Here is a 25,240-nt window from a genome sequence, read left to right on the forward strand (position 1 = left end):
GCAAGATGAATAAAAGCAATTGAAAGCCTTGCAGCAGCTCCAACTGTCTCATATGCTCCAGATAATATCAGCATATGTACCTGACCTGAAACACTGTGCCTTTCTGTCCAGCCCTTACGTCACTACAAGGGCCTGACCTCAAACGCTATGCCTGTCTGAGTTTAGTTCTAGTATTTCTAATTTCAGTTTCATGTATTTGTGCATCACTTCTTTCCTGAATATTCTTTTTCCTGTTTTGCAACATTTGGAATGTAAGAACATAAAAAGCTGTCTTAAGATGCTTGGAGCTTGCATTTTTCATATGCTCAATAGTTTTCATGACCTTCATAATATGGGCCATTTTCCCTAAATGTTAGTTTAAGTTGCAAAAGTTCGTGTTGTATTGCTTTCATATACATTGAAAGTATCAATACTGTAATTTCAAATGATCTGGAGAGTGGATGTAAAACCATAGGTCATCAGCATACAAGAAGAAAGTTCTTCCTAGATTCAACAGTAATTTACACAGTGAGAGCATGTAAATATTGAATAATGTTGCTGAGAAGGCTGAGCCTTGAGGGATACTTGTATCAATATGGAAAGTATCAGATATGTGATTGCCCAATTTGACTTGGAATGTTCTGTTAGATACAAAGGAAGAGAACCATCCGAGAACCCTACTGTCGATCCCAGTGTTGCTCAGCTGATGGCATAACAAGGTATGGTCCACAGTATCAAAGGCTGCTGTTAAGTCAATTAGCACAAGACAATAAAATTCATCTGCATCAAGCCCTCGTAAAACAGTGTCCATTAATGACAGGAGTAATGTCTGAGTTGAATGATGTTGCCTAAATCCAAACTGATTTGGAAAGAGAATATTTTTGTCTTTCAGGTGATTTACAAGCTGGGATAACAATTCTCTTTCAAGAAATTTTGAGAGAAAAGACAAGTTGTCCCAATCATCAATTCTACCAGTCTTATTTTTTTTAGGATCGGCTTTATCACAGCTTGTTTTAACCCATGTGATTGTCGGAGTGATAACACCATGTTCTTGTTTCAAGGAACTGGCTGGAATTGGGTCATGTGGGTGAATAGCAGGATTAATTTTGCAATTATTTGACTAATTTCAAGTTTAGATACTCCGTTGAATGTGGACCATATAACTAGGCCATGTGAATCTTCAGGTGCTTTCATTTGAGAACAGATAGGGATTTGTGTTTTCAACATTGATTTTGTCTAAGAATGAGGTGGCTGTTATGGTTTAGAGGTGTTTGAGTGAATTCTCGGGGTACTGTGGAGATGACCACGCCCACAGGGAGGAGCCCTGTGAGGAACCACAGTACCAGGCTAGACTCAGGACGCACAAACAAGGAGATTGATTGGTCTGTTTTTTAGGCTAGGTCTTTCTGTGTCCTTTAAGTTTGTGGTGAAGTATGGGAGATGTAGTACTTAGGTAGAGGAATTTGCCTCGGATATCCGGTGATATCATCAGAGAGATCCATTTAAACTAGTGGTATTAAGTTTAAAGTCGACTTCTGAGACGCTGAGGCGCCATGTTCGAATCCATATAGAGACGGTGAATATGTGTCCGGGTGAGTGTGAAAGTTAAATACGGTTTAGGAATGGTTGGTTGAAGTGCTTTTTCACATTTTTGGTGCGTTGAAGGATATTGAGTTTAAATTATAAGCTGGGGTGTCTCATTTTAATGTTTTTAATTTGTAGGATTATAGAATATTTTGCCTACACGGATTGAATATAATTCCCCTGAAGAAGACTGAGATTCAGTTGAAACATGATTCAAGTTGGGAGCAATTCAAAACAGCATAGCTTGATGACATAACAGATTTGTTGGGCTAAGTATTCTTTTTTTAAATTTGATGTTTGGTGGTAGAGTCTTAGATACGTTGAATACAGTAGTGAATGATTTAATAAAGAAACTATTGATATAATAAAGTTAAATTGTTTAGGTACAAATGACAATAAATGATTAAAAGAAAAATGCTCTAAAGGCTGAATACAGCCTGCGGCCCATTGCGTGTTGAGAGGCTGCAGATTAAAGAAAGACAGAGCTTTAGTTTATGATATTGTCATTTGGCGTTATTAAGTGTTTTAGAGTTGTAGATTATATTTGGTCTCTTCTCTCCTTTATTCTTTTTAGTAACAATATATACCCTTCATACTGACCAATCAGAGCATATTCATAGTGTTGTTTTTAGATAAGTGCAGTACATCTGATTTGAGTATGTATTAGACCAATCAGCTAATGGGTCTGGGGTGTTGGCTGACTGCATTCCAGCACGTAGCCAGGGTCCTCTGCTTTCTTTGTCTAAAACTAGTATTCAGGTATACAGCAGAAATGAGGTGCCTCAGAAAGTCAGTGCATATATACATCCCCCTCTTGAAGGGTTACGCTAGAAACCCTTCACATATTGGCAGGGCCGTGGGTGCCTGTCTTAGGTTGTCCCTTACATCCTAAGCTAGCCTTAGGTGAAGAAATCTTACCTGTCCTTGGCTAAATCTACTGTTTTTCCCTGTCCATCTGATTCAAGGGGAAGCTCATGTATGTCCATCATTAAGCGCTGACGGATAGTAGTCACTTAATCTTGCACTGCAGATGAAGAGTTGACCATAAATTTCAGTCTGGGAATCCTGGGCATGGCTGCAGTGATGGAAGATCCAAATCATCAAAAGCAGAGGCATATGCATGGTAGGCAAAGGCATAGCAAAAGTCCAATACATCATGCTAGTCTTGCAGGGTATTGATGGTGCTATGTAGTATTATGACAACAACCTGTAGCAGTGAAAGCAATCACTGTATGGACATTCCTAATTCAACCTGTCCAAGAGGTGACTCAGCTGTGGATGGGACGGCTTCTAAACAAGTTTTGGTCAAGGGGTATATGCTGTTAATGTAGTTGAGGGCTAGTTGTACTGCTTCGTCTTCGGGTACTTCTGGGGAAGTGGGGGCTAATACCCCTCTTAGATCAATGGTGTGTCTGACTCTGTGAGAAGGTTTATAGCATGCTATGTTGTCTAAAACAAAATACTTTGCAGGGTTGCTAAACCATCAGTGTGAATCTTTGCACATGAAAAGGAAGAAATGTAGTAAAATAAAAAACCAGAAATAAGGAAAAATGATATCTTCCCCTCTGGAATCCCAAATGTAAACAAACTAGCTTATAGATAGTGATAGAAGAGCATTTCAAGAAATCACATAATAGAAATTTTAGGACTGGAGATTTCTACAAGTGTAAAAATTGCATGACCTCAAATTATATCATTGATTTAGGAAATCTAAATCATGGCACTTACAGAAAGGCATAATAACTAGATACATATAACAATCAATTATTGCATGGCAGATTAAGGTACATAGATTCATGTGATCAAAAAAACTACATCAGGGTAACGAAACATAAAACAAAGAAGAAATCAGGCCAAATGAGTAGATAACTCAGGTCATATAGTGAAGTAATGTTGGGCTGGTTCGCTAAGACGAGCTCTGAATTCTGACAATCAATGGAATATTCATTTTATTCAGTAGGTTGTATTAATCTTTCGCTAATCCAGGCCTAAGTTAAATATGTGTGCATAGAACATGTGTGTGTGATGGAGCAACACAAATTCAAATTGATGCAGCAGAAGTCAAATGTAATAAACAGAACCACAGACAACTCAGGTACGGCAGACACTACACAGAACATATGTTTCACAAGACCAACATATATTCATTTATTTCACAAATATTCATATGATGTCTTCATAACATCAAGACAGACAACAGTTAACACATATTTTGAGCTCAAAAAATGAAAACAAAAGTAAAAGTAAACAGAAAAGGTGTTTGAAAAGTGCCTGGGAAATGCCAGAAAAACAAAAACCAGAATTCTGTTTAAAAATGGAAAAATAAAATAAAATTGAAAAAAACATAGAAAAATAAAAAATCAGCCTTAATTCTTTCATAACAGGAAGGTCGTTGACCTGAAAAATAAAAGCTAGCATACAAAAAAGTAAGAAAAAGAGAGATATGCATCCACTAGGAGGCGCTATCACAAGCAGCTTTGTGGAATAATACCAATATTTAGGGTTCAACCTTGGGGAATAAATTCAGTCTGCAGAACACTGAGCTACCAAGATATCTCTGCCAACATTGCTGGGAAAAACCTTGTGAAACAGCAAACAATGTTAAGACAATTCACATACTGTTTAATAAAATCAATTTGGATTTTCAAGAAAAACAAACCTAGGGAGTGCTTTAAATGTACTGAAGCGACTACTAAACCTTTGAATGCTTGTACCAACCCCTACTAATCATTGCATGCCAAAGAATCTTAACTATTTCAGTGTCTATCTGTACATTCAAAACAATCTAATTAGCATAACCATGCCAAACTGCCATCTTTATTCATATACGCACGCCTTCAATAGGAATGCTCCGTTTGTTTAAACAAACGAAACCTAATTCTTTCTTTTTCTTTCTCTCCCATTCGTTCACCTGCAGAGAAGGAAGCCCACACGCTGATTCAACCCCTCCTGTCTCTTCTCCCTTTTTGTTTTTCTAAGATGCAGCTCAATTAACCCCTTAACCACCAGTGTCATTAGAGTTTTAAAGCACTAACACCAGGAAATGCTTTTGGCAAGAACTTCAAACAAAACAAGTCACACAAAACAATGCCTGCAATCTGCCTTCCATCTCTGGAAACATTTACTGAAAGCAAAATATAGAAAAAGCAACAAAGAAGATTAAAGAACTCGAGCGCATGGTGATCACCTCAATTAAAATGTGAGAAAAAGATAAGATTAAAAAACGGTACCACAGGATAGACAGACAAATACAGGGTGATTCTAGAAACCTAGGAACAAGGAAATATTACGGAAAGAAGGGGGAAAAGTAAGGAGACTCTTACAAGATAACAAGCCATACAAAATATCTTTAATGCAAGGTTACACAGTGGCTTGCCCAAGTTCCACAGCTGCAGGGGTTAATGCTGTAACAACGAAATGCCAGGGTTATTGCTAATGGATCTAAAGGCAGTAATAAAGTCATTTGTGTTCAGGGATTCTACCAGGGAATAGACTCTCCTTTGTGAGCTTAAGGTGGGCTGAAATTAAGTGCCCAGCCATGCAATGGATTTGGGCATTTGTGTTGTTTTATTTCAATTTTTAACCCTCAGAAGTTGGTGAAAGAGGAGGAGGAGCGGGCGGAGGGACCCCTCTTGCAACATTATCTGCCGGAGCATGAATGGCTTTGGTGGCCATAAACACTCCGTCTATTTTCGCTGCTGTATCAAGGGTGTTCTCCAAGTGTGTGGTTTCCTCTAAAGGTGATGACTTTGTACTCTGCTTTAAACATCATCAAGTAAATTGTGGGTCACTTACAACAGTGAACGGGGGCAGTGACTGATTAGACACAAGCTCCTTCTCTGGAGCCATAACAAACCAGAGGCAAATTAACTTCTCATCTGGTTTGTGCAAAGAGATATCACGAGCTAACGGACTTGTCAAATTAACCCCTACAGCATGTTTTGGACCTCTCAACTGTCCTGACCAGAATTTAGACATAATAATTTACCAATGGGTAAATATAATAAAATGTAATAATTCTCCCTTATGAGAAGGAGAATATTTTCTTACCTGGACGATTTTCACACCAAGCAGTACTTCTGGTGTTTTAACTCCGTTGCAGGGAACGGTGACTGTGGGGCGTCAAGCAATGAGACCGAGACAGCCTGCTTAAACAAAAAAAGTGAAACTACCCCTGGTAGCCTACCTTCTGTAGAGGCTCCCTCCCCTTTGAGGGAACCAATCCGAAGATATAACAATTATAACCGTGATGAAGTCCCAGCTGGACTGCCTATCCGATTCTTGGCACTTTCCTCAAGACGATGTCCCTGGGACATTCCAATCCAGAGCGCTGGCGTACACATCCGGCCTGGTACTGCCCCAGCCTGAAATGCCATGAAGAGGTCTATTGTCTGGTCTGATCAGTCAGGAGATTTAAATTACAGCCACAGACGAAAACTCCTGCTACTGCAGCAGTATGTAACTTGAGACCTTTAATTAGAGAAAGACAGAGACAAAGGGGACAGGGACCGGAACAAAGCACGAGGAAATAATTTGTTCCGGGGAGTAACAGGTCTATACAATTGTAAAAACACCCATTTACCCAACTTTTACAGCAATGTGTATAACAATATATACCCTTCATACTGACCATTCAGAGCATATTCAGAGTGTTGTTTTTAGATAAGTGCAGTACATCTGATTTGAGAATGTATTAGACCAATCAGCTAATGGGTCTGGGGTGTTGGCTCACTGCATTCCAGCACGTAGCCAGGGTCCTCTGCTTTCTTTGTCTAAAACTAGTATTCAGGCATACAGCAGAAATTAGGTGCCTCAGAAAGTCAGTGCATACATACAGGGCCATCTGTAAAACTGATTGCATTTTTAAGTTTAAACCAGTATTCTCTTTATTTTCGGTAGGATTGGCCCATCAGAAGGATTTGACTCCATTCTGGTAAGTGTTCTAATGCATTTTAAACACAAAACATTGATAATTCCCAGTATGTCCCCTTATGAGTATTTAAGAAACTGTAACCTATTATGAATGAAGATAGTTACATTTAAATAGCACTAAATAGGCACATAAAATGTACACTATAAGCAAGAAACTCTTGTGGCTTCATAGTAAACAAGCAGAGTAATGCTTTGGTGTCATCAGAACCCTCAAATGATGGCTTTATTAAGTATTCATACACTTATTTTTTATGTTGGTTATTTATTTATTTATTTATTTAATAACTTTTATATACCGACGAACGTTGGGAACATCTCGCCGGTTTACATATAACAGAACTTAGCAACAGGCTTTACAATTATTGCATAATTAAATAAGGAACATTAAGAACATACAAATAACAGATTAAATTATACAAGTAGAAATTAGCAAAGTGGGATACGAGCAAGAGGTTATCTAAAGAGGGGGGGGGGGGGGCGGGGGAGATTCTGGTATATAGGAGGGTATCCACACTTAGAGGAGGTATATATACACATGGTTGGGAACAAATTTTTTATATACAATATGTTGTCCTGATAAGATTCACTTTAAGGGAGGTTTAAGTAGAGGGAGGAGGTAGAAAGGGAGGGGGTAGAAAGGGAGGGGGTAGATAGGAAGTGGAAAGTAGGAGGGGGGAGAGGGAAGGGGAGAGGAAGGGAGTTGGGGGGGGTGGGGTGAGGGTAAATGTGTGAGTATTAGGTGTAGGCGTGTTTGAAGAACCAGGTCTTCAGGTTTTGCCTGAATATTTTTGGGCAAGTTTCTTGGCGGAGGGAGGTGGGTAGCTTGTTCCAAAGAAGCGGGCCTGCTAGGGATAGGGCCCTTTCGTTTGTGGTGCGGCGTTTAGTGAGCTTAGGTGAGGGGGTGTGAAGTGTAGCTAGATATTGTTTTCTAGTGGGTCTATTGCTGTTGTGAAATGAGAAGTGTATGCTTTGTATGACCTTTTTAAGGCTGAGTAGGCGGCCAATACATATACTAAATTAAATAAAGAAATAAAGTTTTTAGCCAGATAACTTGGGGGCAGAGAATGGGTGGATTGGGCAGAAGTCATTAACTGGATAAGATAAATGACTAACACCAATATTCAGAGTTAGCCACATAACTTATCCAGCTAACTCTGGTTGGGCCACAGGGCTGTCCTAAAGTTAGTAGGGTACACTGATCCGGCTAACTTTAAGATGGCTTTGTTAGCCGGATCAGTGTGTACGGCTAACTTGTGGACTCTACAGTTTTTGTATTCTCATAAACAGGCATGCTGCTGTTTCTGTCAGTGCAGATTCATTGAGCAACTTATTCCTCATTTCTTCTTGTTCTCTTGACTGAGCATTAGTTCAAACAGGGAATTCCCCATTGCACTCAGAGGTATTCCAACATGTATATACTGGTACTCTGAGATTTATGAAGTGCATTTGAACTTCATTGATCCTAAGCCACCAATGTGAACCTGACAAATAAAACCTGATGCACACTAAGAGATTCAATCAGTCCTATTTTACAGTATTTTTTGGCCTCTACATGAATGGTAGCAAAGCACTACTGACATTTTTCTTTTCTAAATAATGTTTACACAAACAAGGGCTGGAATACTGCAGATCTGTTCTGGTGGCATTGTGGGCATAATAATTTTATTTGAGTACAAGCTGATCAAGCAACATACAACATTTTGCACATCTGAAATATAGCCATTGATAACTTGACCCCACAGACCTTGATTAACTAAGCTGTTTCCCATAGACATAGAGAGGAAGAAAAACTATGAAGTAGATATGTGATTATAATTATGATATCAGCATTGTGACTTTCTGATGGGATAACACCATTGTTTGTGGATCTGATATGCATTCATTTGAAAAAAAAAATGGAAAAAATGAACCCATTTTCATTTTGTTTTGTTTCAATCAAAACAAATGGACAGGCCCTCCAAAAATAATGAAAATTTTCATTTGCATTTGTTTTTGGATCCATTAAAGTCTATGGGCAAATAAAACTACAGGTTTTTTTCTCTTCAAATCAGACAGACAAGATGAAGCACTTTTTCAACTAGCCTAGCCCAGCATGACTTCTTTATTTTAAATCTGAAAGCAAAACAGAGCAGTCACCATTCTATAGTGTCACTTCTCTGTTGAACTTCAGAGAGATGGGGGAAACATTCTGAAGTTCTTAATGAAAGCGAAAGAAAACATTTATAAAAACAAGTCCATAGATTAAAAGCTGGACTCTTGTCACTGGGTCATTTAAGGAGACACTCTAATTTCTCTGACTGATACAACTAGTGCTACAGTATCAACGGAAATCACCTCTTCTCTAACAAATTTGCAAAGATAATTCTTTGATGTGCGTTTTTAATATATTAATTGGCCGGAGGAGGTCGGTTGATGATTACAAAGAACACATTACCCGATTGTGGTGGTAAAAAGAATAGACTATGAAACTTTCCTCTCTGCCGCAAAAAAATTCTTTTGATTTAATTACATCAGGAGTGGTGTAAATAATTGCCAACTCACACACGAGGCTAAAAATTAATATATTAAAAATGCACATCAAAGAATTATCTTTGCAAAATTGTTAGAGAAGAGGTGATTTCAAGTGGAGTTATAGAGTTTCAAGATATATATCCCTCTAAAGGCATATTCTTTAGTGCATTTATTGGACAGTATCAACGGAGACACAGTGTGCCTGGCTGAAGACTTTGTACTGCAACACTAGGAGAAATTCCATGTTTCACTGTGGGACTGGCAGGAACGTATGCAACAGTCTCTCTCAGCCTTTATGTATGTATCACTTACATAGTGAAAGTCCGCGAGCATACAGCAGGGTGCACTTTTTTCAATAAAAGTGGCTGGTCACTGTGTATGTCCACTATTCTGAGTATATTGTAACACTCTCTCTCTCAGACTTTGTATGTGTGTCACTTAGTATAAGTCAGCAAGTACCTAGCAACGTGTGCTTTGTTTATGACAAAAGTGACTATATCGGCTCACTGTCTGTGTCCACACTACTGATTGCATTATAACACTAAAACCTCCTAATCAATGCCACTAGTGATCTGGTTAAAATTCCATCCTAACATTGCCAGCAGCATCAATTGTCAGATGTGGCAATAATGGGAGAGGAAGTGGAAAGGCTGCTCCTCTACAGGAACCTAAGCCCAGCACGAGCAGCACCGACGTTAGCAGTGATTGCATCAGGAGCCTCCCAACCAAATTAATGAGAGGGAAACCAGATAAAGAGAAGCAGGATCAGGTAAGAAACTGAAACAGCAACTGCCTGCTCCCATCTGCACTGATCCTATCATTCAAGGGCATTAACAATGAAGCATCACTAACAGTGGAGAAACCAAAACTGGTACAGTCCTCACCCCTGTTTCCTGCTGAGCACTGTGAGGTAGATTTTCAAAGGGATACGCACGTACCCCCCAAAAACCTACCCCAAACCCCCCCCTGCGCACGCCGAGCCTATTTTGCATAGGCTCGGCGGCACGCGCAAGCCCCGGGACGCGCGTAAGTCCCGGAGCTTGCATGGAGAGGCGTGGCGGTCGTGACGTGGCGTTTCGGGGGCGTGGCGCAGGTGACGCGATGTTTCGGGGGCGGCGCCGAGGGCGTGGTTTCAGCCCGGGGGCATTCCAGGGGTGTGGCCGCGCCCTCCGGAACAGCCCCTGGGTTGGGTGATGGCGCGCCAGCAGCCCGCTGGCGCACGCAGATTTACATCTATCTTTGGCAGGCGTAAATCCGGCGATAAAGGTAGGGGGGGGTTTAGATAGGGCAGGGGGGGTGGGTTAGGTAGGGGAAGGTGAGGGGAGGGCGAAAGAAAGTTCCCTCCGAGGCCGCTTCGATTTCGGAGCGGCCTCAGAGGGAACGGAGGCAGGCTGCGCGGCTCAGCGCGCACAGGCTGCCCAAAATTGGCAGCCTTGCGTGCGCCGATCCCGGATTTTAATGGATACGCGCGTATCTATTGAAATCCCGCGTACTCTTGTTCGCGCCTGGTGCGCGAACAAAAGTACGCGTTCACGCTAAATTATAAAATCTACCCCTGTATGTTGAAGATCATAAGAAAAACTGCTGATTCAGATAAATCATATCTAGGATTTTCAGAATAAGCGGATATTGAATATTATTGTTGAACCTGTCCTTTGGTGAGATTACAAATTGATTAGGTTTGATTTCAATTTTTGTTCTTAAACCTCTTTGCTATCCTATTTTAGCTCTGAAAGAATGCAGCGAGGTATCATGGATATCTTCAAATTTGAAGGTTGCCATCAACTGGATGTAAATTTGAATAGCAATAATCTGTCTTCTCTGGTTGAGTCTGAATTATTCTTTTCATCTGCACTGGATATGGTGGCTCCCTTGAGGAAGCTGCCCTCAATCAATAATGGACAGATTCCCTTGCTTTCTCCTGATAATTTTGCTTTGAAGCAATCTATGAGAAGAACTGAAAGTAGATAAAGCAATACTTACAGCTAGATTTAGCAAAATGCTATAAATGTAGCAGAAATAGCACCCATGATTTAAAAAAAAAAAAAAAAAGTAGGTGTGTTTAGGATAATTTCCTATCTTCCACATCATGTAAGCTATTTCTGTGAAGCGCGATACCTTAGCATGTCGCACGTAATTAGCCGCATTTCATGGAGATTTATAAATGGTGCGCTTTTTTTTTTTTGTTTATATATACCGGCTTCCTGCAGTTTCTTCTTTGAGAGTGTGTCGGGAATTGGAGAGAGAGGAGGTAGGTGTTGTTGGTTAGTGGATAATTGGAGGTTAAGAGGTTCTTACGATTATTGAGTGAGTTGTTCTGTTTGGTGTTCTCATCTATTTCCCCTTTTCTTTGGTCTCTTTTGTCTTTTTCTGTGGTGAAAGTTTTTGTTAGTTTGTCTCATTTGTCTGTCTGACTTTTTGTGTGGAAGAATAAGGAGGAGTGGTGGTGATGGAGGAGTGATGAGGAGTGGAGGAGAAGTGGTGGTTGTGGTGAGGAGGAGGGAGGAGGGGGAGAGGCATGGGGAGAGAGGAGAGGCATTAGGCGAGAAGGAAAAAGGACAAGGGCATGAGTGCTAGAAGGAGGAGTAGAAGTAGGAAAAGGGAGAGGAGTAGAGATAAGCATGAGGGAAGAGATAGGAGGAGGTGGGAGGAGTAAGGGGATTGGCAGATGAGGACGGGAGGGAGGAGGCCAGCAGGCTAGGGATAAAAAGAGATGGCAGAGGGGAAAGGATTTTGTAGCCCAGGGGCAGAAGAGAGGAGAGGAAGGGAGGGGAGATGGGAGTGGGAAACTGAGGGAAAGGAGGACACCTCTCCAGAAGCAGAAGTAGCACCCCGCTCTGGCAGCCAGGCAGCAGGACGTGCTCATCTAAAGGCTCAAAGTTTAGTATTGAGGACAATGAGATGCTCATCGCTGGGGTTCTCAAGCATTATCCAATGCTTTTTGGGAACCATGCAGCCAAGACATTGAAGGCATCCAAGGACCAGATCTGGCACACCATTGCCCAGGCGATATCAAGGCGGAATGGTGTGCAACGGAGTGCAGAGCAGGTGGCCCACAAGGCACAATTAAAGATGAAAGTCTGCAGCTGCAACAAACACTTCTGGCAGACTGGCGGAGGAGCCCCTTACCCAATTGTGCTCATGCCCATGGAGAAGCGCCTCATCTAGTGGCTGGGACTGGATGTGTTTGAGGGCATGGCTGAGCGATGGACACCATGCGAGCCAGACCTGGTAAGTTCACCTCACCTCTAAATGGAAAGGCTGCTACAGTTGTGCACATCATTTGGCATAAGATGTTCACATTGATTGAGATGCAAAGTTCACATGCCATGCCAAATGTTCCATATGTGTACCTCTTAGCTTTGGTACTTATATCTTCTTCTTTGTTTGCACAGCTCCCACCCAGGACTCTGGCAGCCCCAGCCGTCGAGCCCCAGGGAGCAGCCACATAGCTGGACTTTTCCATGCCCCCTTGCTTATGGACACAGAGACCCAGTTCAGTGAGGAGGCAGAGGGGCCGCAACAGCAGCAGCAGCAGCAGCACAGCCTGCTCCTGGAAGCCCTGGGCTCTGCAAGCCCACTAAATATGAGCTTCAATATTTCAGCCTTAATGGACAAACCCAGCCTGCAATGATACACAGTTCAGCCAGCGCAACCTCACTTCAGCACACCACATCACCAGCATGAGGCAGCAGGCATTGTGGTAGATCAGTCCACCAGCCCCCTCATACCCCTTCTGGAGACTGAAACCTCATCTTGCCACAATACTACCACAGAACCAGCACTGCCACCAGCACTGTCACCGACACAGGCTTCCATGCACAAGCAGAGGGACTGGCTGGAAAGGAGCCATTGTGTCAACCTACACCATATATGGGCAGAGCTAATGCACCTGAGGAGGGCAGTCAATGGGCACACCCAGGCCCTGCATGCCCAGAGGCAGCACTGGCTTTCACAACAGTAGCAACATCAATCAATAACTTCACCAGTGTGATGACAAAGATTCTACAACGAATGCCGGAGCCTGCACCTGTGCCTTCCCCAGCATCACAAGACTCAATGTCACACAGCAGTCCCTGGCCCGAGAGATGACCCAGGAGTAGGCCCCTAAGGTCATGCCACCCCCAATTGGCAAGCCACAGCATGGCAAAGGACCATGAAGAATGCAAACTGCTGGCCTCTAATGGCTAAGAACAAGACTTGTTGGACAAGCTTGGCCAGGCCTCAATACAGAGTTCCTGTGCCAGCTAGATGGAAGAAGCCTGCTGGGCCCATCCTGACTACAGAGTTCCTGTGCTCGCTTGATGGTCTAATGTGTGCCACTAATATCCTAGGGATGTGAATCGTTTTAGGACGATTAAAATTATCGTCCGATAATTTTAATATCGTCTTAAACCGTTATGGAACACAATACAATAGAGATTCTAACGATTTATCGTTATAAATCGTTAGAATCGTGAGCCGGCACACTAAAACCCCCTAAAACCCACCCCCGACCCTTTAAATTAAATCCCCCCACCCTCCCGAACCCCCCCCCCAATGACTTAAATAACCTGCGGGTCCAGCGGCGGTCCGGAACGGCAGCGGTCCGGAACGGGCTCCTGCTACTGAATCTTGTTGTCTTCAGCCGGCGCCATTTTCCAAAATGGCGCCGAAAAATGGCGGCGGCCATAGACGAACACGATTGGACGGCAGGAGGTCCTTCCGGACCCCCGCTGGACTTTTGGCAAGTCTTGTGGGGGTCAGGAGGCCCCCCCCCAAGCTGGCCAAAAGTTCCTGGAGGTCCAGCGGGGGTCAGGGAGCGATTTCCCGCCGCGAATTGTTTTCGTACGGAAAATGGCGCCGGCAGGAGATCGACTGCAGGAGGTCGTTCAGCGAGGGTTCCGGCGCCTCGCTGAACGACCTCCTGCAGTCGATCTCCTGCCGGCGCCATTTTCCATACGAAAACGATTCGCGGCGGGAAATCACTCCCTGACCCCCGCTGGACCTCCAGGAACTTTTGGCCAGCTTGGGGGGGGCCTCCTGACCCCCACAAGACTTGCCAAAAGTCCAGCGGGGGTCCGGAAGGACCTCCTGCCGTCCAATCGTGTTCGTCTATGGCCGCCGCCATTTTTCGGCGCCATTTTGGAAAATGGCGCCGGCTGAAGACAACAAGATTCAGTAGCAGGAGCCCGTTCTGGACCGCTGCCGTTCCGGACCGCCGCTGGACCCGCAGGTCATTTAAGTCATTCGGGAGGGTGGGGGATTTAATTTAAAGGGTCGGGGGTGGGTTTTAGGGGGTTTTAATGTGCCGGTTTTGCGATTTTACGTTTTTTTCGATTTTTCACGATTTTTCACGATTTTTCACGATATTTTACCCCCCCAAACGGCAACAATACGATTCCCTCCCCCTCCCAGCCGAAATCGATCGTTAAGACGATCGAGGACATGATTCACATCCCTATAATATCCCACAGTCTATTTCCAATGCCCTCATCAATGCTCTGCTGTACTCCAGCCTCTTTCTGGACATCCCCAGTTATGGTCCAGCTGCTGTCTCTTCTCATCATGTCTCGTCTCGTCTCCTGCTTTTGATGCTGGTGTCTCATCTCATCTCTTCCTGCTGCTGCCTCATCTCATCTCATCTCCTCTTGCTGCTGCCTCCATGCGGCTGTGCCTTATCCTGGGGCTCCTTCCTCCATGCTGCACTCTTTGGTCCTGGTCCTGCTGCCTTCTTGGTGAATTGTGCTACCTTGGCCCTTAGGCTATCCTCCTTTTAACACACTCTTTCTACATGGACTGTCTGGGACCTTCACTTGAACTCTGCTGCCATGGCCCTTAGGCTGTCCACCTTTGAGTGCACTTTTTCTATATGGATTGAATGGGGGCATTCAGTTGAATGCCGTGTTGCCTTGGTACTTAGGCAGTCCTTCTTTGAGTGCACTCTTTCTGCATGGACTGACTGGGACCTTTCTGCATGGACTGCCTTGGCCCTTAGGCTGTTCCCCTTTGAATGCATTCTTTCTACTTGGACTGTCTGGGGCCTTTTTCTTGCCATCACATAGTAAGGCTGCTGTCAGCTCTAATATTAGAGCTGTACTATAGCTATTAGGGATGCCACTTCCTCTTTCTGATTTCTTTGCTGTAACCATGATTGAGGCAAAAGGATAAGATGCTAAGCCTGTATATGTAATGATGCCATTTCCAACAATGTATGTACAGGTCTATACTGAATGTGCTGTTCAGTTCATTTACAATATTATGTGCTATTTGCTATCTTGTCCTTGCAGAATGTGATTACCAAAGATGTTGACTTGATTTGAAACTGTTGACTACATTTGTTCACTAATAAAGTGGTCATTGGTTTGCAAAATACACTTTCTGGTTGGGTCTTTTCATTGTATGGTTTTTGTCTTAAGGATTCACTAGGTACAAGGTTTGGCCTCCACATGACCTTGCATGCTAGAGTGCCCTTGCATATTCCAACTAGCCACTTATCTGGCAGGCAAGACCATATGGGCTAAGCCATATAACTGAATGCTCAGTGTATACTTCCAAGGAAGACAGCAAGAGCTAAACAAGAAGCTCATTACTTTGGAGCTTCACTATTGGCTCCTGTTGCCTTCTTCAGACAGCATATTCTTAGCTAACTCTTGGGTACATGGGCCTGTATGTGAGATGGACACTAGCTAGCTAGTGTTCAGCTCCATACACTGTCTGCTACAATAAGTGTCAAAATGCTTGGCTATAGGTGCAGTAGTTTTGTCGCCATGCTGTGGGGGCCCAGTGGGTTGTAGAGCTATGCGTTGGTCATAGTGCAGCGATAACAACCCATTGGCCTCTTCCAAAGTGAAAATATATCACCTTTGACCATACAATGGGTCTTCTCTCTGGCTCTGGCACCGAATGCTCTCATGATATCAATCTTTTGTCAGAGGTCTACTTGAAAAGTAACTCCTGCCCAAGGTATGGTTCATCTATAGGGAGCTGAAATGTGCAGCTCCAGGGCCAGAGAGTACATTGTGTACATGTAAAGCTTGTGTGGTTTAAGGGGAAGTTACAGTCCTCATTATGCAAGACTTTACCTTTGGCCCCTTTACTTGTCATCACTCCACTTAAAAGGTTATCTGTACCTAACCCTTTTTAGGTTTCACACTAAACAAAATATGTCATCTACTTGCAGGTTGCTGGAACAGGGTGTCAGTTGTTATGTGACAACTGAGGAGGAAGAGTGAGGGAGTTGTGTCATGTAGACAATGCCCACAGGCCAAGAGCAGAGGACCTAGAAGAATAAACCACAGTGGTTAAACAATGGGATAGTCACAACAAGGGCTATCCAAGGGAATAGCCACCGCACATTTACCACACATCAAGGACTTCCCTTGACGTTGGGTTGTATACAGCTGCTTGGGACCAGGCAGACTTCTACAGACTGGCTGTCACCCCTGTACTAGCCAGGCTTGGGGATCTGTATAATACGTGTAAGCTAAGGATTATACAGATCCCCAAGCCAGGCCACTACAGAGATAGCAGCCAGTCTGTGGAAGTCTGCCTGGTCCCAAGCAGCAGCAGCAGAAGCTCTCTAGGCCCTCTGCTCTTGGCCTGTGGGTATTCTGTACACAACACAACTCCTTCACTACTCCTCCTCCTCCTCAGTTGTCACACAACAGCTGACACTCTTTTCCAACAGCCAGCAAGTAAACAGCAGTGCTGAATGCAAATGTTGGTTAATGGACAATTGAAGCACTGAATGTTTTAGGCTAAACATGTCCCCTAGATTCTACAGCAGATATGTGCCACCACTTCTATGTATACAATTACTGAGGGAAATAAATCAAATATTGGTTCCCCAACATACACAATTACCCCATATACAAGGAGAACCTTAACTAATGTAACATATGTAATTTTAAAACACACATTTATTAAGAATAACACATCCTAATACAACCCCACTAAATACATATACAACCACACATTTAAAAACATCACAAAATGAATATCATATAGGCAGTGAACATTTATAGATATAATGTAATCATCAATTTAAACCGCTTTAGATAGAAACAACTTATTCTCAATAAAATAAACACAATGTGTTTCAAATATCGCTCAAATCAATCTTCACATGTATTCTACTAAAGTGCTTATAAGTGCAGATTCTCGTAGTTTTCAACTCCACGGCTTTCCTCCATTAGTCACTGCCACAATGTGATTCACTTGAGTACTGCCCGGTACTACTCCTCCTCATGTGAGTCCATCAAAGGAACATCACAATAATTTGTTTCCAAACCACGAATTTCTTAAAGAGTTTAAATTCACTTCATCTTCATCAATGCTTTATCCCAATTCTTCAATTTGGTCACGAAACTTCAAAAACCGGAAGTGACATCACCACTTCCTTTCTGCATGAAGAAGGGAATTCATGCAGAAAGGAAGTGGTGATGTCACTTCCGGTTTTTGAAGTTTCGTGACCAAATTGAAGAATTGTGAAGGGAAATTAAGGGGAATATGTTGCAAGAAATGGAAAGCATATGTTAGCTAAAAATAATATAATTCCAGGATAGCCTGAAAGCTGAAGCAATTCCTGCTGGTATGCCCAGCAAAGAGGTTTGTGGAGGAAACGTGTGCTCCCTGTATCTCCTCTGCTGTGGCCGCCTGCATGCCAAGCACTGTTGTGGGCCCCAATGCTCTCCCTGTGGGACCAGTGGCTTAGGCTTTGGTACAGGGAGTTACCTAGGAGGGGTAGGAACTTCCCTTGCCTGTTCTGGTACTTCTTGTTGGTAGTCTTCTTCTTGATGTTGGTTATGGCGAACCTTGTCAAGTGTGCAGTATGCCCTCACAAATACATTTGCCACAAACATAATGTGTCTGGGAAGGCAGGGCAGGGAAGAACAGGTGTTTTTATTGGGCCAGGAGGCCGTGATAGGTGTGGTTGCTAGAAGGCCTCATATTATTGCGTGCTATAATAGCCACGATAAGCCCTATTAATTGTGAAGTTTAGCTAGGTCTCGGTACTATACTCCTTGCAGAAATCTGACTGAAACTGATCCAGAATATCAAAGTCATCAAAAAAATCCTGAAGTTAACTTCCCAAATAAGGAGAGATTTGAGATGGGACAAAAATTACAAGAATACTCATGATCCGAGGAGACTCTTTTTAAAATTGGACTGACAATAGCTTTTTTAAGAACTGGGCACAAATAGCCCTTCATAAATGAACTGTTGATATAGTCAAAACTTCACCAAGGACATTTTTGAAGTCCTTATCAGCCTCACAGAACAGGAGTAAAAACTTCACACAATGATTTAATCTTAGAATCAACATAATTCACTATATCTCTTTACTTGGCTCATTGTTATTGAAGACAGTTCTGTGCTGTGAAATTTTTTATATTTCTTTAGCTTTTCATACTCTTAATCATAGTTTTATGTTGCATCATCTTAGGGCTATGGGGCTGGCCCTCAGGTGGTGCAGTGGTTGCAATCATTTTTGTCAGATAAGTGTCAACAGGTTCAAAGTGGGAATTAGTGATCACCCAGGAAAACTATTATTACAGGGATTCTTCAGGGTCTACTCGTTCAAGACCTCTCATGATCTTAAGGACCTCTATCATATCCCCCCTCAGCCATCTCTTCTCCAAGCTGAACAGCGCTAACCTCTTCAGCCTTTCCTCATAGGGGAGCTGTTCCATCCCCTTTATCATTTATGTTGTCCTTCTCTGTACCTTCTCCATCGCAATTATATCTTTTTTGAGATGCGGCAACCAGAATTGTACACAGTATTCAAGGTGCGGTCTCACCATGGAGCGATATTTTATTAACCATTCCCTTCCTAATAATTCCTAACATTGTGTTTGCTTTTTTGACTGCTGCAGCACACTGAGCCGACGATTTTAAACTATTATCCACTATGATGCCTAGATCTTTTTCCTGGGTGGTAACTCCTAATATGGAACCTAACATTTTGTAACTATAGCTTGGGTTATTTTTCCCTATATGCAACACCTTGCACTTGTCCACATTTAATTTCATCTGCCATTTGGATGGCCTATCTTCCAGTCTTGCAAGGTCCTCCTGCAATTTATCACAATCCACTTGTGACTTAACCACTCAGAATAATTTTGTATCTGCAAATTTGATTACCTCACTCTTCGCATTCCTTACCAGATCATTTATAAATATATTGAAAAACACCAGTCCAAGTACAGATCCCTGAGGCACGCCACTGTTTACCCTTTTCCACTGAGAAAATTGACCATTTAATCCTACTCTCTGTTTCCTGTCATTTAACCAGTTTGTAATCCATGAAAGGACATCACCTCCTATCCCATGACTTTTTAGTTTTCTTAGAAGCCTCTCATGAGGGACTTTGTCAAATGCCCTCTGAAAATCCAAATACACTACATCTACTATTTCACCGTTATCCACATGTTTATTAACTACTTAAAAAAAATAAAGCAGATTTGGGAGGCAAGACTTCTCTTGAGTAAATCCATGCTGACCAAGGTTCCATTACACCATGTCTTTCTATATGCTCTGTGATTTTGATCTTTAGAATAGTTTCCACTGTTTTTCCTAGTACTGAAGTCAGACTTACTGGTCTATAGTTTCTTGGATTGCCCCTGGAGCCATTTTTAAATATTGGGGTTACATCTACCATCCGTAAGAATTCCTCTTGCTAACTCAACGGCTAGCAATAAACTGTAGGCTTAAATATCCAGACAGCGTGACGTCATCACAGGGGGCACCCCTGAGGAACGCGCCAATGAGGAAATAAGAATGAGGGCCGCGCGCGCCCTAAGGTACCTGTAGAACATGGCGGGAGGCAGCACCCAAGCTGGTCCGGGGATGCCGTAGAGGACGTCAGGCAGACGTTGAGGCATCCAGGCGTCTGTGAAGAGCAGGAGGAGCCACAAAAAAGGAAAGGTAGGCGGAATGAAGCCGTCGGGACGTGACAGTCACAACAATGTGCTAGCCACAACGGACCATCCACCACCAGATTTACCAGATCCACAAACCACGGATGCCTCGGCCACTCTGGGGCAATGAGAATCACTTCATCTGAATGGACTTCAATGTGACGCAAGACTTTGCCGATCAACGGCCAAGGCGGAAACACATACAGGAGGACTCCTGTCGGCCAAGATAGAACTAAGCCATCTACTCCTTCTGCTTTTCTTCTCTGCGCCGACTGAAAAACCATGGGGCTTTGGCATTGTGGAATGTTGCCATCAGGTCCAGGAATTTAAATTATCTGCAGTTAGTATAGCTGTGCCTAAAAAAGGATTGGATAAGTTCTTGGAGAAGTCCATTGCCTGCTATTAAGTTCACCTAGAGAATAGCCACTGCCATTAGTAACTGTAACATGGAATAGACTTAGTTTTGGGGTACTTGCCAGGTTCTTATGGCCTGGATTGGCCACTGTTGGAAACAGGATGCTGGGCTTGATGGACCTTTGGTCTGACCCAGTATGGCATATTCTTATGTTCTTACATGGCTCAGCCTTTCCTTTCCCTTTCCATGAACAGGTAATACTTCTGAAAAGGCAATAGTCTTTGCTATGTGTCTAATCTTTCCTAAATTTTGGAAATCTCTCTCTGATGCATGGATACCATTTGTAGCAAGATCATTGGTCTCCAGATGGATGTAATATTCATATCAGAGCCCCTATTTTATTCTATAATTGTATTGACTATCTAGTTTGCATGTCTACCAGCTGAGAATCCTGGAAGGCATTTAATTCTTGTATCCCCATCAAAATGGGTTCCCAAACTGTTTCCTCTGATGACTGAGTCTCCCAGCAGAAGAAGCTTCTTTTATGACATTTGATCTTGTTAAAGTGTTTCTTGGTACCTAGATGACTACTTCCCCTTCAGACATCCCTTCATATTCTATTACTGGGGCTTCTTCATTTTCCAATGCAGCAAAGGCATTATGTAATGGTAACCGCAAGAAGAGTGTTTGTCTTTTCATCACAGACCTAGTTCTGCCAGAGAACACTATAATCCATTTATTCCTGGGTTTCTGAATCATGATTTTATGATTTTTTCCACAAGAAATGGGAGAAATTTGAACTAAATATCAGAAATCATAATGATCCTATATTGCTGAAAAATGGAAATATTGTTTTGGGAAACTGCATTGCTGAACTTTGACATTAATCCTCCTCTGCCCAATAAATGTTGGGTGTGTGGTGTCCCAGGAGTAAGAACTGATTTTTGGAAGAGCTGTATGTTGAAGAGAGTTTTTCCTTTTTGCATGGAAGGAGATATTTTTCCACCACTATCTCATTGCCTATTTTTTAAGAAGAGAGTTTTTGCTTTCCTATCACTCAGAAGGGTCTTTTCGATACTGATTCAGAGGCTGACAGTAGATAGAGATACTGAAGCACTTGAAATTATCATTCTGTTTTTCCTCATATTGATGTTTGCCCTTCTTGCCTGGATTCTATTTTTCAAGTTGCAGTAAAATATTTTTTGTTTGAACACTGCTTTTTCCAACCTGAGAAAAAGCCAGCTGAAAACTGCTGAGATCTACACGTGTGAGTACTGGGAGAGAGTGCCTGGGCTGAGAAGAAGATTGTACAAGAGCCTAGAATCCCGGAGACTTGTTGATCTCCCTGCTGCCAAGCTACCCACCAGACAGCAACATGGAAATGGGGAAATTAGAGCGTCCCACGGCAAACCCCATCCTTGCCTTTCTGCTGTGTTCTCTACTTTTTTTTTTTTAATAAACTTTAAGAGAAACAAACACTTCCTTGAGGAGAAGAATGGTTCAGGCTGTCTTCTAGAGCAATGGCACTGGGTCCCCCAGCTTCAAGCTCTGTCTGGTGCAGAAAGGTCTGAGCATTGAAGGGTCCCCGACCCCCTGCTCGTTCGCCTGATACCAGGATCTAACAACCTAGGAGGCCCTCAAACAGATTACTATCCTTCTCCTTTTTTTTCTTTTTTTTTTTTAAGACAGACTGCAGGCTTTGCACCTCCACCATCTGCTGGAGACAGAGACATACTGAGGGACTGCAGGTGGTACCTCGTGTTAAGTGGCAGTGTCAGTCAAAACTTTTCTGTCTCCATCTGCTGGAAGGAAGGCAAAACCCAGGAGTCTGTACTGATCTGGGTACATGCAGGGAACAACTCTTTAAATTAGTTTAGTTTATTGTATTTTATGAATCTGAAAATAAATCAAGCCTTTTAAAATCTATTTTGTATCATTTTTGTGTCACAATTTGTAGTCTTGATATATAGATAGGGAGTATAAGGGGTTTTAGGGGGGTAGAAGTTAGAAAGAAAGGGAGACAGGAAATGAATGATAGTGCTGTTATGGTACAAGTTATACCTTGATCTTTTATTTTCTTAGTAAGCAGAAGATATCATAGCTTGCCAAGTTAAGCATGTACCATAGTAACATAGTAGCATAGTAATGACGGCAGAAAAAGACCAAAATGGTCCATCTAGTCTGTCCAGCAAGCTTCCCAAGGTAGTTACTGCCACTCCGTGCAGGTTACCCCCATGTTTCTCTTAAGGGTAGTAACTGCCACACCGTGCAGGTTACCCCCATGTTTCTCTTAAGAGTAGTAACTGCCACTCCGTGCCGGTTTAGCTTTTTTATTTATTCCCATCCTCTAGCCTTTTAAGGATCCACAGTGTTTATCCCATGCCCCTTTGAAATCCTTCACAGTTTTAATCTTCAGCACTTCCTCCGGAAGGGCATTCCAGGCATCCACCACTCTTCCCAGTGAAGAAATATTTCCTGACATTTGTTCTAAGTCTTCCTCCCTGGAGTTTCAAATTGTGACCCTTAGTTCTACTAAATTGTTTCCAATGGAAAAGGTTTGTTGACGACCATGGATCATTAAAACCTTTCAAGTATCTGAAGGTCTGTATCATATCACCTCTGCTCCTCCTCTCCTCCAGGGTATACATATTCAGGTTCTTCAGCCTCTCCTCATAAGTCATTCAATGGAGACCACCCACCTTTATAATATCTTTAGTTCTATATGAACCTAAATGAGAAAGAGATAAACAATTTTTGCTCATAGGCTAACTACTGCCTGCGGCCCATTGAGGGTGAGAGACAGCAGATTAAACCTTGTCTTGAGCATATGCCGATGATATTGTCTCTAGTCTGTTCTAAATGCTTTTGTGGTAATAGTTAAAATACTATTTCCCTCTCTAAAGTTTGTCACTTTTGTTTTGAATGCTATAAAACAATACATACATAAAAAATGAGAAACATTGTCAATCCAAGCAGATGCCAACTGGCATAATAATCTGGTTGAAAAAAATGCTTGATCTTGATTGGTCCTGTACCTTCAATGTCCTTTCCCACCCTGAACCCATTCTGTCTGGCTTTCCTTTAATAGAAAAAATACCCTGCAATTGTCCCAAATATTTGAATGGGATCTCAAAATAAATGCAAACAATTTAGGTTTAAATGAAACAAAACAAAAATGGCCATATTACCCCATACTCAGAGATTTACATTGGCTCCCCATCTCATCACGCATCATCTTTAAAACTCTCTCAATAATTCATAAATCCATTTACTGTCATAACTCCAACTGGCTAGATGAGCCCTTCCACTTCACACACTCAGACCGACCCACCAGGGCCGTCAACAGAGGAACCCTCATAGTACCATCTATTAAAAAAGCCCACCTCTCCTCCACAAGGGACCGTGCAATCTCCATTGCCGGCCCCAGGCAATGGAATTCCCTTCCTACTCTGCTCAGACTTCAACCATGCTACTCAAAATTTAGAAAGAAACTAAAGACTTGGCTCTTTTGACAAGCCTACCCAGAATAGACCCTTCCCTCACTCGCCCTCCCATGCCCACCCAACTCCCCCTACACACAACCCCGTTACGAGCTAATGGCCACCTGGCTCTCCACCTTCTTGTTACGTGAATTGTGCTTATACCCTTTCCTGTATATAATATAATCTTTACCTTGTACATAAGTTCCTAACATGTGACATTGAAGTGCTCTTGTTCCACCTCTTCATATAAATTGTTACTTCATTTGTGAGTTACGCTTTCTTCCTCCTGCTCTGCACTCTCTCATTTCAACTGTCCGTTTTGTCCCCCTCCCCCCGCCCTGTTCATTGTACTTTGTTTCCAAGCTGATCGTTATAATGTAAACCGGTTTGATGTTTGCAAACTAATACCGGTATATAAAAGTTTCAAATAAATAAATATTGCGCTTTCATTTCAAATGAATGCACATCCCTAAGATTTGTGCCTTAGGAAAACCATGTTGTATTTCATCATTGCATTGTCTTAATTATTCACAGTATTTTCCAGTTCTTTTGCAAATCTTTTTTCTTATTATCGCATAGAGGTAGAAATTGTGAGAATTCTGCATGATTGTTAAACTTGGATGAAAAAAATGTGTTGTAAGCACAAAATATACATAATTGTTTGTGAGGGGTAGAGAAATTAACTGCATTTTTTTGTATTCAGTTAAAAATCTGGCTCTAAATGTTTTCAATTTTTACAAACTGCCCATATGCAGGTTTAGGTTTTGCATTTTATATTCCAGATCCCTGGACGACTAAATGAAAATTTCTCTTCAGAACAATCGGATTTGGATCAAGAATTTGTTATCTTCAGTCACTTGCAAGTATGAAGGATACTGAATAATATTTTGTAAAACTTAATCTTATATAATAATTTGCAATGTTTGTCATTGTCGCAAATGTGCACGTGAATGTGGAATCTGGCTACAATATGTGCATGTACACTCGGCCTGCAAGGTTGCTCAAATAGTAATGATCATGAACATTGATGCCAATACTTCTTGAACCAATGTCATTTGGAAAAGGCTGACCCATGGAGGTCACTCAGCACAGAAGCAAGAGTAGAAGGATGGGAGGAAGATAGGTCTATGGGGTCTGCATGGAGATAGTGGCAGCAGAAAAAATATCAGCAACAGTAAGTAGGTAAGATATCTATAACCCAGAATGTGGAAGTGGCTGGAGAGAGAGGGAGAGACTAAATGATTGGGCTTAAAGCATGAAGGCGAGGGAAAGAGATGATGATATGAAGAACTTGGGGAAATGAGAGTGTGGCAGAGAATCTGAGAAGTAAAGAGAGATAAATATGAGAAAGGATAGTAGGAAAGAAAGAGAGCTGTGAGAGACTGGAGGGAGAGAAGGTGGTGCAAGAGGGGTATATAGAAAGAGGAGAAAATCTGTTGGAGATATGGTAGAGCGAGGAAAAGAGAAAGAGGCTAGTGGGAGAGTCAGCTGTGGCC

At 42.4% G+C, this 25,240-nt stretch overlaps 1 protein-coding gene across 3 annotated transcripts in view; it reads left to right on the top strand.

Annotated features, from left to right (window-relative positions):
- The window catches only part of LOC115095247, a 392,965-nt gene that overhangs the window by 350,477 nt on the left and 17,248 nt on the right, over positions 1-25,240 (top strand). For all 3 annotated transcript variants that reach the window (XR_003857731.1, XM_029608666.1, XM_029608667.1), the window contains 2 exons: positions 6,463-6,496; positions 24,527-24,607. Coding sequence is in view for 2 of the 3 variants with exons in the window: in XM_029608666.1 (XP_029464526.1) it covers positions 6,463-6,496; positions 24,527-24,607 (115 nt within the window). In the remaining variant the exon portion in view is untranslated. The remainder of the gene's footprint in view (positions 1-6,462; positions 6,497-24,526; positions 24,608-25,240) is intronic.

The sequence above is a fragment of the Rhinatrema bivittatum genome, chromosome 7, assembly GCF_901001135.1.
Source record: "Rhinatrema bivittatum chromosome 7, aRhiBiv1.1, whole genome shotgun sequence".
Lineage (NCBI taxonomy): Eukaryota > Metazoa > Chordata > Amphibia > Gymnophiona > Rhinatrematidae > Rhinatrema > Rhinatrema bivittatum.